Source organism: Juglans microcarpa x Juglans regia, chromosome 2D (assembly GCF_004785595.1).
Source record: "Juglans microcarpa x Juglans regia isolate MS1-56 chromosome 2D, Jm3101_v1.0, whole genome shotgun sequence".
NCBI classification, from domain to species: Eukaryota; Viridiplantae; Streptophyta; class Magnoliopsida; order Fagales; family Juglandaceae; genus Juglans; species Juglans microcarpa x Juglans regia.
The window spans coordinates 3741907-3753032 of record NC_054596.1 but is presented as its reverse complement, the minus strand read 5'-3'; the positions used below and the strand labels follow the sequence as shown (position 1 = coordinate 3753032).

Sequence of the window (11126 nt, the reverse complement as noted above, 5' to 3'; positions counted from 1 at the left end):
AGCAGTCCGGTGTGGCTGTATGGCATCCTTACATATATTCATGGCAACGAATCAAGAAAAAAAAAGAGATATAGATACATAAATTTAAGTAGTTCAGCATAATGACTATATCTACGGGTCATTTTGAGGATAAATCTATCATGATATGATTGTTTTAGAGTCTATTGTGATCTCTCATTCTCGATGTATAATGGAAGTCTAGCTACTATTTTCTAAAGGAAATCCTCTCTTTGGAGTTCTTGTCGCGAGGTTGAAAAAGCTTAAGAATAAATTAAATTAGGAGTCTGGGAGTCTCCTGAAGTCGTTTAATCCATTCTCTTTTATCCTTTGTCCATCGTTCTTTTATATCACATCTTCTCTCCTTTATGTCACATCTCATATTTTACTCCCAACGCCATTTCTTTTCTCCAACCTTTGTCTCATCCTTTACTCCTCTCTCGCTTTCCTTTTGATGAGAACCCCACCCTTTGGCTGGGTGTGGAAGATCATATTGGGCTTAAGATATTTTATCTCCTCCATTAAATTTCATTATTAAAAAAATTATTTATGGTTTAATAATCATATTTCTAAATATTTTTAAATATGTTACATTTGTTTATTAACAAATTTTAAAAAGTTATTTTAGAGATATAAATGATATAAAAAGACCATTTGATTTTTTAAAAAGTATGATCATGAGTTATTCTACTCAGTAGCTCTACACCGCACATCTACTGACGTGGATTTTTATTTTTTTCCTTAATAGGTGTGTGGTGCAACGTTGATTAGTGGAATTTTTTTTATGATCATATACTTGATAGTTTGAAAGTTTTAATTATCTAAAAATTGTATGGATGTTTTTGTCAATCGATAATATTTTTTAAAATCAGAACTATGTTCTACATTATTCGAGAAAGTATCGAAATGACGATTTTCTCAAGCGTACTTGTTAACTTATTTGAGATTGAAAAATACTTTAATATGTAACACTCAAACAATGTAATTTTATCATCAAATACTTTTTTTAAACTATTTAAATATTTTTAAGACCCTTAATGCAAACCCCATACATATTACATGGGCTCATAGAAGGTCTTTATCGGGGCTCAATTAATTTGGTTTCATGCAATTTGTGGAACGAAAACGTGGGATGGAATATGCTGTAGACTATCGAAATGTGGAAAAACTATACTATAAAAAGGTTGCTTATGAAGAAAATTGGTCTACGTTGGACTCTCACAGACTCACCTACAACTAGGGTTTTTTTTTCAGCTTTTACATTATTTAAATTGCATTGAATAAGCCGTTTGGATAATGTGATTAAATGATATGGTTTTAAATAAAAATTAAAAATAAAATAAAATATTATTATTATTTTGAGATTTAAAAAAATTGAATTGAGATTTGAAAAAGTTGAATTGTTTATTGTAATTTGCATGAGAATTTGAGAAAATTATAATAATGAAATGAAATAATATGGGATGAGTTGAGATGATTTCTCAATCTAAAATGGACTAATAGGCCCGTTTGGACAGTGGATAGTGAAAGTGTTTTATTTTATTTTATCATGATAATTTTTCTAAATTTCTACACAAAATATAATAAATAATTTAACTTTTTCAATTTTTAAAATAATAATAATATTAAAAATAATATAATAATAATATTTTATTAAATTTTTATCTTATCTTAACTCACTATCTAAACAGTACCATAGTCTTTTGGCCACGATCATTGTCACCCACCAATTTGGAAGGGTTCACTTGTTCCATCCTTAATTTGTTTTCACTTAAATGTTCTCAATTATGTGTACGTAACATTTTTCTGTAGGAGACCCCATGTATCTATGTGAACTCCATTGGGATGCATGGATCTGTAAACAAAAATAAATAAATAAATTGTATTTTAGTAAATAAATATCCTAGGATAATTAGGATATCCACATCTCTTTTGTTTTGTAGGAAACTCCGAAGGATTTTTAGAAGGCTGAGCCATGTAGGTGGGATTTTTAGAAAATCTGACGAACAAATTACCTATCCCATTTTAAATGCGACCCATGCCATTATTAATATCATTTATATTTTCTGAAGATGCCTTAAAATGGTTGAGATAATTGTGTCCCACAATTCAGGCTAATAAAAAAGAGTGAATTTAATTATTTAATAATATTATTCTACGAGTTTTCATATCTTTTAAAGTGAGCAAAACTTTTGGTACTAACAAATTAAAATTTATTAAAAAAAGGAAATAGAAAAACTGAAATTCTCTTCACTAGTTTTGAAAGGCCATTGTATATTCACCATCGATAATGTTAAATACAGTCTTGAAATGTACAGTCCTCACATATTTTTTTTAAAAAGAGTTAGTCTACGTACAGTCTCTATTTAGAAATTATTTATACAAGCTCATATAATTATGTTTAAACAAAATTTAAAATTATAATAATATCATTTTTAAAATGATAATTTTTTTTTTCTTTTACTCTCATTTATCAACGAGACTGCAGATATGGTTCTCTACTCAAGACTGTAAATAGAATTTCTCTTAAAAAAAATAGGAACCGTTATTAAAAAAAATAATTTTTTCATATGAGTCTAAGATTTACTTTCTCTAAAGTGAATACGCGACTCCGCACTCCAAAATTATAAATATTATTTATGTTTCATTGTCAACATATTTTACTATGCATAGATGATATTTTCATTAACGACAAAATTATTTTTGGAATTAAGCCTAAGCTTAATTAAGATAGGGGCGAGAAAAAAGGAAGGAAAGAGAGTGGGAATAAATCATAACTGTTGGCCAGCGGAACCATCCCGATCATGTAAAAGAGACAAACAGGCTTGCAGTTGTTTTTTTTTGTTTTTTGGCTCCAGGTCCTGCCTATCCGATCGGAGAATATGCTTTTCCGAGGTTCCGTCTAAGCTTGGCCTCAAAAAACACACGCTCGCATCGCAATTGAACTTTCTTGGAAGCTACGTATAATAAAACCATTCTTCGGCCCACTCAATAGTCAATACTACCGTTCCGTCGATGTTCTTGGGAGAGATTCTCTTCGATCCAGTAGCCTATTACTAAACTTAGCTTTCTGATTTTCGAGACTGGTTTGATTATAAAAAATTAAATTATTTCATTTCATGTAATTATTTTAATTTTTAAATTTTTATATCAAATATAATAGATAATTTAATTTTTTAAAATTTTAAAATAAAAATAATATTTTAATAATATTTTATTTAATTTTTAATAAAATATGTCATCTGAACTGTATAACCGAACGATATCAATTTTGATAGATTCCTTTCGAACTTGATGATAAGCTTGTTTGTATAACGTATGGTGTGGCAAATTTAATATGAAAACACTCAAATTGTATTTATTATTCAAAATCTGAACAAAACTGACATCGATACTTATACGACAGCTATATATTTTCCAATTTCTATGCGCTTAGGATTCATCATTTTTTTTTTTTTATAAATTTTTAAAGTTTAAAGGGGGTTGGCATATAAGTTTGTAATATTATTTTTATTTTTAAATTTAAAAAAATTAAATTATTTTTTATATTTTATTGGAAAGTTATAATTATTAGATGAAAAAGTTAAAATTTTAAAATAAAAAAATATTTATATTTAAATAATATTTGGATGGTAATGTAAGAAGATATAAAATGAAATAAAATAAGATGATTTCAAAAATTTTGTAAAATGAAATAATGATAACTTTGACTCCCGCAGTGAACGACGGACAGAGACACAAAGCAAGTCACGAAAGGGGGACACATTGAAAGAGCTAGCTCATGGGCCCAAGTCACGAAAGGGGGACACATTGAAAGAGCTAGCCCATGGGCCCATGGGCCCGTGGGCCCATGAGCAAGTGTTGACGTAGAGGTCAAGCTGTCCAGTGTCCTACTGCATGACAAAAGTATTAATGGGAATAGAGTGGTGTTACTCTGCAGCTTGTAGCTGTCCACTCTGTGTGTCTTGTTGTAAATTATATATATATATTTTTTTTATTTCTAATATTTTTTAAATATTTTTAGAAAATAAAAAATATAAATACATTAATAGTTATTTTTTTAATCATTAAAAAATAAATAAATGCATGAGTGATAAAAATGAGTAGATAAATTGAGGAAGCATAATAGCATTATTCTTGAAAATTATAGGGTGTGTGTGTGTATATATATATTGTATTAATCTAAAATACAAGAGGACTGTTAGGTTGCGTTTAGATGTTGAAGTAAGTTAAGTTGAGATGATAAAATATTATTAGAATATTATTTTTTAATATTATTATTATTTTAGAATTTGAAAAAATTAAATTGTTTATTATATTTTGTGTTGAAATTTGAAAAAATTATAATGATGAGTTGAGATGAGCTGATGATCCAAACGAAGCATTAAGACACAAATGAATTCTACAAAGAGATATTACACACTGATGTGGCACACAGTGTGCCACGTCTCATTTTTTTTGCTCTCTCTCTCTCTCTCTCTCTCCCTATCTCTTTTTTCCCTCTTTTCCTCCTCGTCAGGATATATGCCCCTCCCAGAGTGGTTCTCAACCACCACAGACGGCCAAAGGACAAGCCATCATCTTAGATCCGATCACCTTAGCTACTTGGTGGCGCACGGTCAACCACGCACACGGTGTGCGTAATGTGGTCCCCGACCATCAATATGTCGAATCTCTTTACGAGATTTTTTTGTGTCTATATTGTTTTTCAATATACAATTAACACTTTGATTTAATTGTATTAGTTGTAACGGGGTAGGAGGTTATTGCACCCACGACATTCATGACACTCATGTGCATGTGGACGGAGGCATGAGGCATCCTAATAAGCTGATGCTGAGTTTGTAATTTTTTTGGGTAATGATAACTCTATACTTCTTTTATTACTACTTTATTATTTAATTTTTTTTTCTTTTTGCTATTTAAATCTTGATTAAAAACCCAGTACATGACATTCTTGCATAATCTAAAAAAACAAAAAAACAAAATAAGGTTAATTTTTATAAAATAAAATTAATTTTTAATTAATTTACATGATTACGCGGATTGATTAAATTTATTTTCTTCTAAATTAAGTAATAATGTTATATTCTAAGATTTTTAATCCATATTCCAATAGCAAAAGGACAAAAATAACTGGATACTAAATCAATAATAAATAAGATGTAAATGTATCATTATCATTATCTTTTTATTGCAAATTGATCCTATCACGATTTGTATAATTCATGAGTGCTGATATTTATTCGGATTGTTTGCACTTATTATTATTATTATTTTTCGATATTAGTATTCATATTTTATGGATAGAATGATTCATATATGTATATATAGAAGAAATGTATTTTATTTGAAGTGATTGTTACTATTAATTGATTTGAAATATGTATATTGTGTGATCGAATATAATAATATTTTAAATAAAAAAATATTATTATTTTTTGGTTGATGACGTGAAAGAGCTAAATGTTTAGACTTTTTTTTTTTTTTCATAAAACTTTTTGGATTTTGGTCTAGAATAAGAATTGGAAACAAATTTTATTTTGTGTTTTCGTTTGGATAATGAGATAAGATAGTTTTAGATGAAAGTTAAATAAAATATTATTATAATATTATTTTTTAATATTATTATTGTTTTAAATTTTAAAAAAAAAATTATTTATTATATTTTATGTAGAAATTTAAAAAAATTATAATAATAAGATAAAATAAAATAAAATCGTTTCTATATAACGGTAAAAAGACAACTTTTAATGGAACAAGAGTGATGGTAGAATTATTTATTACTTTTTTCAAAGGTATAATATAATATGTTGATAATGTTTATTGTTTAAATTTAAACAAGGGAAGATAGCAGAAGGGCGCACTGCGCTGGCTCAGCATTACTTACTAACGTCTTGACTCTTGACCGGGTCAACCGGCGCGTGGAGAACCAATCCCCACCCCATACGCCAACCTTCGAAAACATCATTAAAAATTTCCGAAACCAAAACATGGTGCATGACGTGGCCCATGTTTTGACGTTGTTGGGGTCACTGAAACAACAAAAATATTGCACACGTTTCCTCCTCTAGGAACCGATGGATTAAACTCTGTAACATCGATCGTGTGGATGAGACTGTGAGTTTGACACGCTGATACTCTTTTTTATTATTATTTATTAATTATTTTTTTGAAGACGTCCTGATACTCTTAATTATCTGATATTATAGTATTTATGGTAATATCATTATGATAAGACTCTCATTCATAATGAATATTTGTTACTAAATCCAAAGGAATAGCGAAAATAAAAACTCACCATGTTCTGGTTATATTCTTCTGGAGTTATGTTACTTGCACACCTCCAAAGCATGATATCCGACTTGAACAGGGCTTCAATTTTGTTTTGTTTTGTTTTGTTTTTTTCCTTAAAAATCTTAATTTTTCTTAAGGCAGTCATATCTGTCTACTTAATTCTCTCTTTTTATAGAGAGCCATCTGGTGAAAGAGTGAAAAACCACCAAACGGCTATAATTGACGTTACTAGTTTTCAGAGAGAGAGAGAGAGAGAGGCAGGCAGAGGGAGAGACCGAGAGAGATTGAGGTTAACTTTAAGATTCGTTGGGTTTTGCTGGGATTGCCTTGCCGTCTTTATCTTTGAAATTGTGTCCTTTGGTTCGTCGAGGGATCGATCTGGGTCTCAACTATCTGAATTTACTCGCAGAGAAATAGAGGGAGACGCAGAGACAGAGGACGAATTGGGCATTTTCCTTCTTGGTTCTACATACTCTATATAACCATGTCAGGTGGGTATTATAGTTCTAAGAAGACCGATGATATCTGCGAAGGCGTTTGTGGCCAGGTACTTTTCTTTTTTCTTTTCCTCCACTCCCTTTTTAATTGTGTACCTTTCTTTTTTGCATCTTCAAATTTTGTTTTGCATCTAATTTTGTTGGGTTTGCTTTTTAGTTTTTTGCAATGGGTATCTTCTGTTTCCTTTTAGGATTAGAGTGGCTTTATTTTTTTGAGTTCATGTGCCCTTTTCAGTTATATATTTTCTTCTTTCCCGTTCTTTTAGCAAAACAAATATAATTTTCCGGTTAGTTTGAGTTTTTCAGTAATGGGGAACCTCTGGTTTGGCTTAATATTCGATTAAAAGAAAATTTTCAAGTATATAATGTTCTCCCACATTTCTTTGTAGTTACTTAGATGGATATAGTCTCGCCCCTGCTAACTATGTTTTTGATTGATGGGTTTTTCTCTTCTCGATGACTGTAGTTTCAGAGTGTGCATCTGAATGAAGGCTTGATTTTCATCTTTTGCTGATTTTTTGAACTGTCAGATAGGCGTTGTCCTTTTTGGGTAGCACCCTCTGCCTTTTTAACAAAGTTCAGTATCCTTGTCGAAAAATGAGGGTTAGAAACTCATATGTTTTGTTTTACTCATTGAGGTTGATCTTTTATCCTTTGTAAGAAGGAATATTGAAGCTTTTGTATATTTCTTCTATCAACTTTCTGGAAGCATTCTGGGATTCTATCTTTATCTGATGGTCATGTTTTTCTTACATCTATAATTCTTTATAAATGTTCCAAGCAAAGAGAATTGGTGCTATATATATATGGATTATACCAATTTCTATAAGTATAGTTTTTAGATGTTTTGTTTTCTGGTGTTCATATAATCCTGGCATCTTACTGATCCAAAATAATAATAATAATAATAATAAATCCTGGCATCTCAGAAATTTTTTGCTTTAAATCCACAGCAGGGAACTTGTGCAGAGCTGATTATGTCAAGACTCCGATGTATTCTGCGAGGGTTGGACCTGAGGACCTATATGATTTTGTTTATGATTGTCCCCATATGCATCTTCGGTGCATATTTGCATGGGCAGAAGGTCTCTTACTTTCTAAGACCAATATGGGAATCACCTCCGAAGCCCTTCCACAATGTCCCTCACTATTATAATGAGAATGTATCAATGGAGACTCTTTGCAAACTTCATGGGTGGGGAATTCGTGAATCACCAAGACGAGTCTATGATGCAGTGCTTTTCAGTAATGAGCTTGACATCCTTACAATCCGATGGAATGAATTGCATCCGTATGTGACACAGTTTGTTCTTCTCGAATCAAACTCAACATTCACAGGCTTGCCTAAACCATTGCTCTTCGCAAGCAACCGTGACCATTTCAAGTTTATTGAACCTCGGCTGACTTATGGGACGATTGGAGGAAGATTCAAGAAAGGCGAAAATCCATTTGTTGAAGAGGCATATCAGAGATTAGCACTGGACCAGCTCTTGAAAGTTGCAGGCATAGAAGATGATGATTTGTTGATAATGTCTGATGTTGATGAGATTCCAAGTGCCCACACAATTAATCTCTTGAGATGGTGTGATGACATTCTGCCTGTCCTTCACCTTCGCCTGAGGAACTACTTGTATTCTTTTGAGTTTTTTATTGACAACAAGAGCTGGAGAGCTTCGGTCCATAGGTACAAAACTGGAAAGACTAGATATGCACATTATCGACAAACCGATGACATCTTGACAGATGCGGGGTGGCACTGTAGCTTTTGCTTTCGCCATATCAGCGAATTTGTGTTTAAGATGAGGGCTTACAGTCATACCGATCGGGTCAGGTTTTCTCATTACCTGAACCACGAAAGAATTCAGGATGTAATATGCAAAGGGGCTAACCTGTTTGACATGATTCCTGAGGAGTACACATTTAAGGAGATTATTGGAAAGATGGGACCTATTCCTCATTCTTATTCAGCAGTTCATTTTCCAGCGTATTTGTTGAACAATGCTGAGAAGTACAAATATCTGTTGCCTGGTAACTGCCAAAGAGAAAGTGGCTGAGTATCGAAAAATGAGGTGTCTTTTGCAAAAGATTGGAGATACAGATTGCGCACTTCACTTAATAGGGTTCGATTTGATAATTGATGGTTTTGGTGAAGCAGCGATACTAGTATACATTAAATCTAGCAAAGTGTAGTTCACTGTCTACAGAGATTAAAGAAATAACTTGCTGGTCCTTGGAATTTGATGGGGAAACTCTCTATATCCTCTTTTTAGGGAGTTTGGTTTATTCCGATATGGAGACATTCCAATTTTCCAAGTAGGAAGCTCGCTGCGAGGAGAATATCTGTATGGTTATGGAAGGCTTGAGTACCATTTCTTTTTGCTGTGGCACGATCCCCATATCGCATAGCAGTTGAATGACATTTCCTGGACTTTCCAATGCTGGGAATTAGGCTTTCTTAGACTCATATACTCTTATCACAACTTGGGTTGTCTATTCCTGATATGTATCATCTGATTATTGTTGGATATTCCGTTGATCATATTGCTGTTTTATTCTTTTTCCCTACCGCCGCAGACCTTAAGCTAATAGTTCATAGTTAAATTTCAAATTTTCCTCTGCTCTTTTCTTCTGTGTTTGTGTCGTAGCAAACCTCCACAAAATAGATGGTTTTTTCTTCTCTGTGTCTAATGGGCCATCACTGCCAGAACTTACACACCAGGACTAGGTTGTATATATGTTAGTAGTTTCTTCTAAACATTGTCAACACTTTTAAAGGTTCACAGGCTGGCATTATGAGGTACCTCTATCTATTCTGAAATAGTGGGGACATATTCTCACAGGTTGATTGCTCTTTTCTTTTTTCTTCTCTTTTTTTTTTTTTTTTTTTTTTTAATACTTCATCTCATCAGAAGTGGGACGTGTGATTTCAATATTGAAGATCAAGCCAAGGTGTCACACTTTCCTCCCGCAGACAAGAGAATGATTAATGGCATATTTTAAAATTTTCCCACCAGCAGCACCAGACAAAGACAGAAGCAAACAAGATCGAGTGTAATTTCTAGGAAACAACCTGTGGCATCATCAGCTGCTTTCGGGGATTTCCTTTGGCTATTACAAAAAAAAAAAAAAAAAAAAGAAAAAAGAAAAGTCTCATTCTGGTTTGAACAACCGTATAACAGCACGTTCCTTCTTCTTAGAACTTTCTTGGCTTTTCAATACTCTCTCTGTCTCCTTCAAAGGCTAGCTGAATTCTTTTTGCAGAAAGTTAAGATTAGTAGACTATTATGGATCTTCTTGTCTGAGACGACACCCTTCCTCTGATCATAATATTATATACTTCTTTGAAGTTTGAAGTCTGAAGTCTAGCAGTCAGCATATGGAGGGCAGAGAATGAGATTGCCCAAGTGTCTGAACTTAGATTATTTATACAAATTCCATGCCTTTTCTGCTTATCTTTCAACAGAAACCACCCTTCCCCAGAAGCTACACCCCTTTCACCATCAATCTTCCAACAACAACCATAAATTATCTCAAAAATAAAATAAATGAACGGCTTGAGTAATGTGACATGATCATTGGCCAGATACTCACTCTGACAAAGAAGTTCTTTAGCTGGGCATGTGGTAGTTGAGCTTACTGATATCTTTACAACTGAGATAACATACTAAATTAGCTAATGTGTTCCAAACATACCCATATCTTATCTCTTTTCCATTAAACAATATTGATTTTTTTTTGTTTAGAGAGTTTCGAACAACAAACCTCTATTTTGAAGGTTGAGAATTATGCCAATCAAACTATTGGCGTTTGGCAATATTGACTTGTTTTTATTTATATATTTTTTAATTTTTTTTCCTTTGTTTGCTTTTTTACCTCAACAGGGTAATGTCAAATGCATTTTTAAAGAAATAATATCCAAGCCAAAGTATGAAAAAGAAGGAAAAATATTGGAATAAATCTTAATTTAACCTTTTTTTTTTTTTTTTGTCGATAGAAAGCATGGACTGAGTACGATCACAACCCATGAAAGCGTTTTCATGGATTACCCAGAAAGTTGAGCATTTTGATATGATTTCTTACTGGCCAGCCATCTTGGTTACATAATTTATATGATATCTGGCCTCAGTAAAGTCAATGTTACAGGATAGTCTTGCAAGAGGATGTTGACAGTTAAGACTACGAAAATAAAACAAAAGAAAAAGAAAGAGAGATAAAAAGGCTCGCCTGCTCGGGACGGCACCAACCTACCAGGTCGTTTTAGAACATGTTGATTATTGTTGATCACTGACGGATAGTAAAGTCTTATTTTTATTTCAATATTTAAATATTATAAAT

General features: G+C 32.1%; 1 protein-coding gene across 1 annotated transcript; it reads left to right on the top strand.

Annotated features, from left to right (window-relative positions):
- The first annotated feature begins 6422 nt into the window (after positions 1-6422).
- Positions 6423-9399, top strand: LOC121250430. Its single transcript, XM_041149563.1, has 2 exons — positions 6423-6841; positions 7745-9399. Exons 1-2 carry the CDS (start codon positions 6779-6781, stop codon positions 8843-8845), a joined length of 1164 nt encoding a protein of 387 aa, XP_041005497.1. The 5' UTR covers positions 6423-6778; the 3' UTR covers positions 8846-9399.
- Positions 9400-11126: the final 1727 nt, after the last annotated feature.

What these genes read in the sequence shown, in the direction of transcription:
- LOC121250430 (XM_041149563.1), top strand. Translation starts at nt 6,779, where the DNA reads ATGTCAGGTGGGTATTATAGTTCTAAGAAGACCGATGATATCTGCGAA. An exon ending in GCGAAGGCGTTTGTGGCCAG is followed by an intron (nt 6,842 to 7,744) that starts GTACTTTTCTTT and finishes TTAAATCCACAG; the next exon opens with CAGGGAACTTGTGCAGAGCT.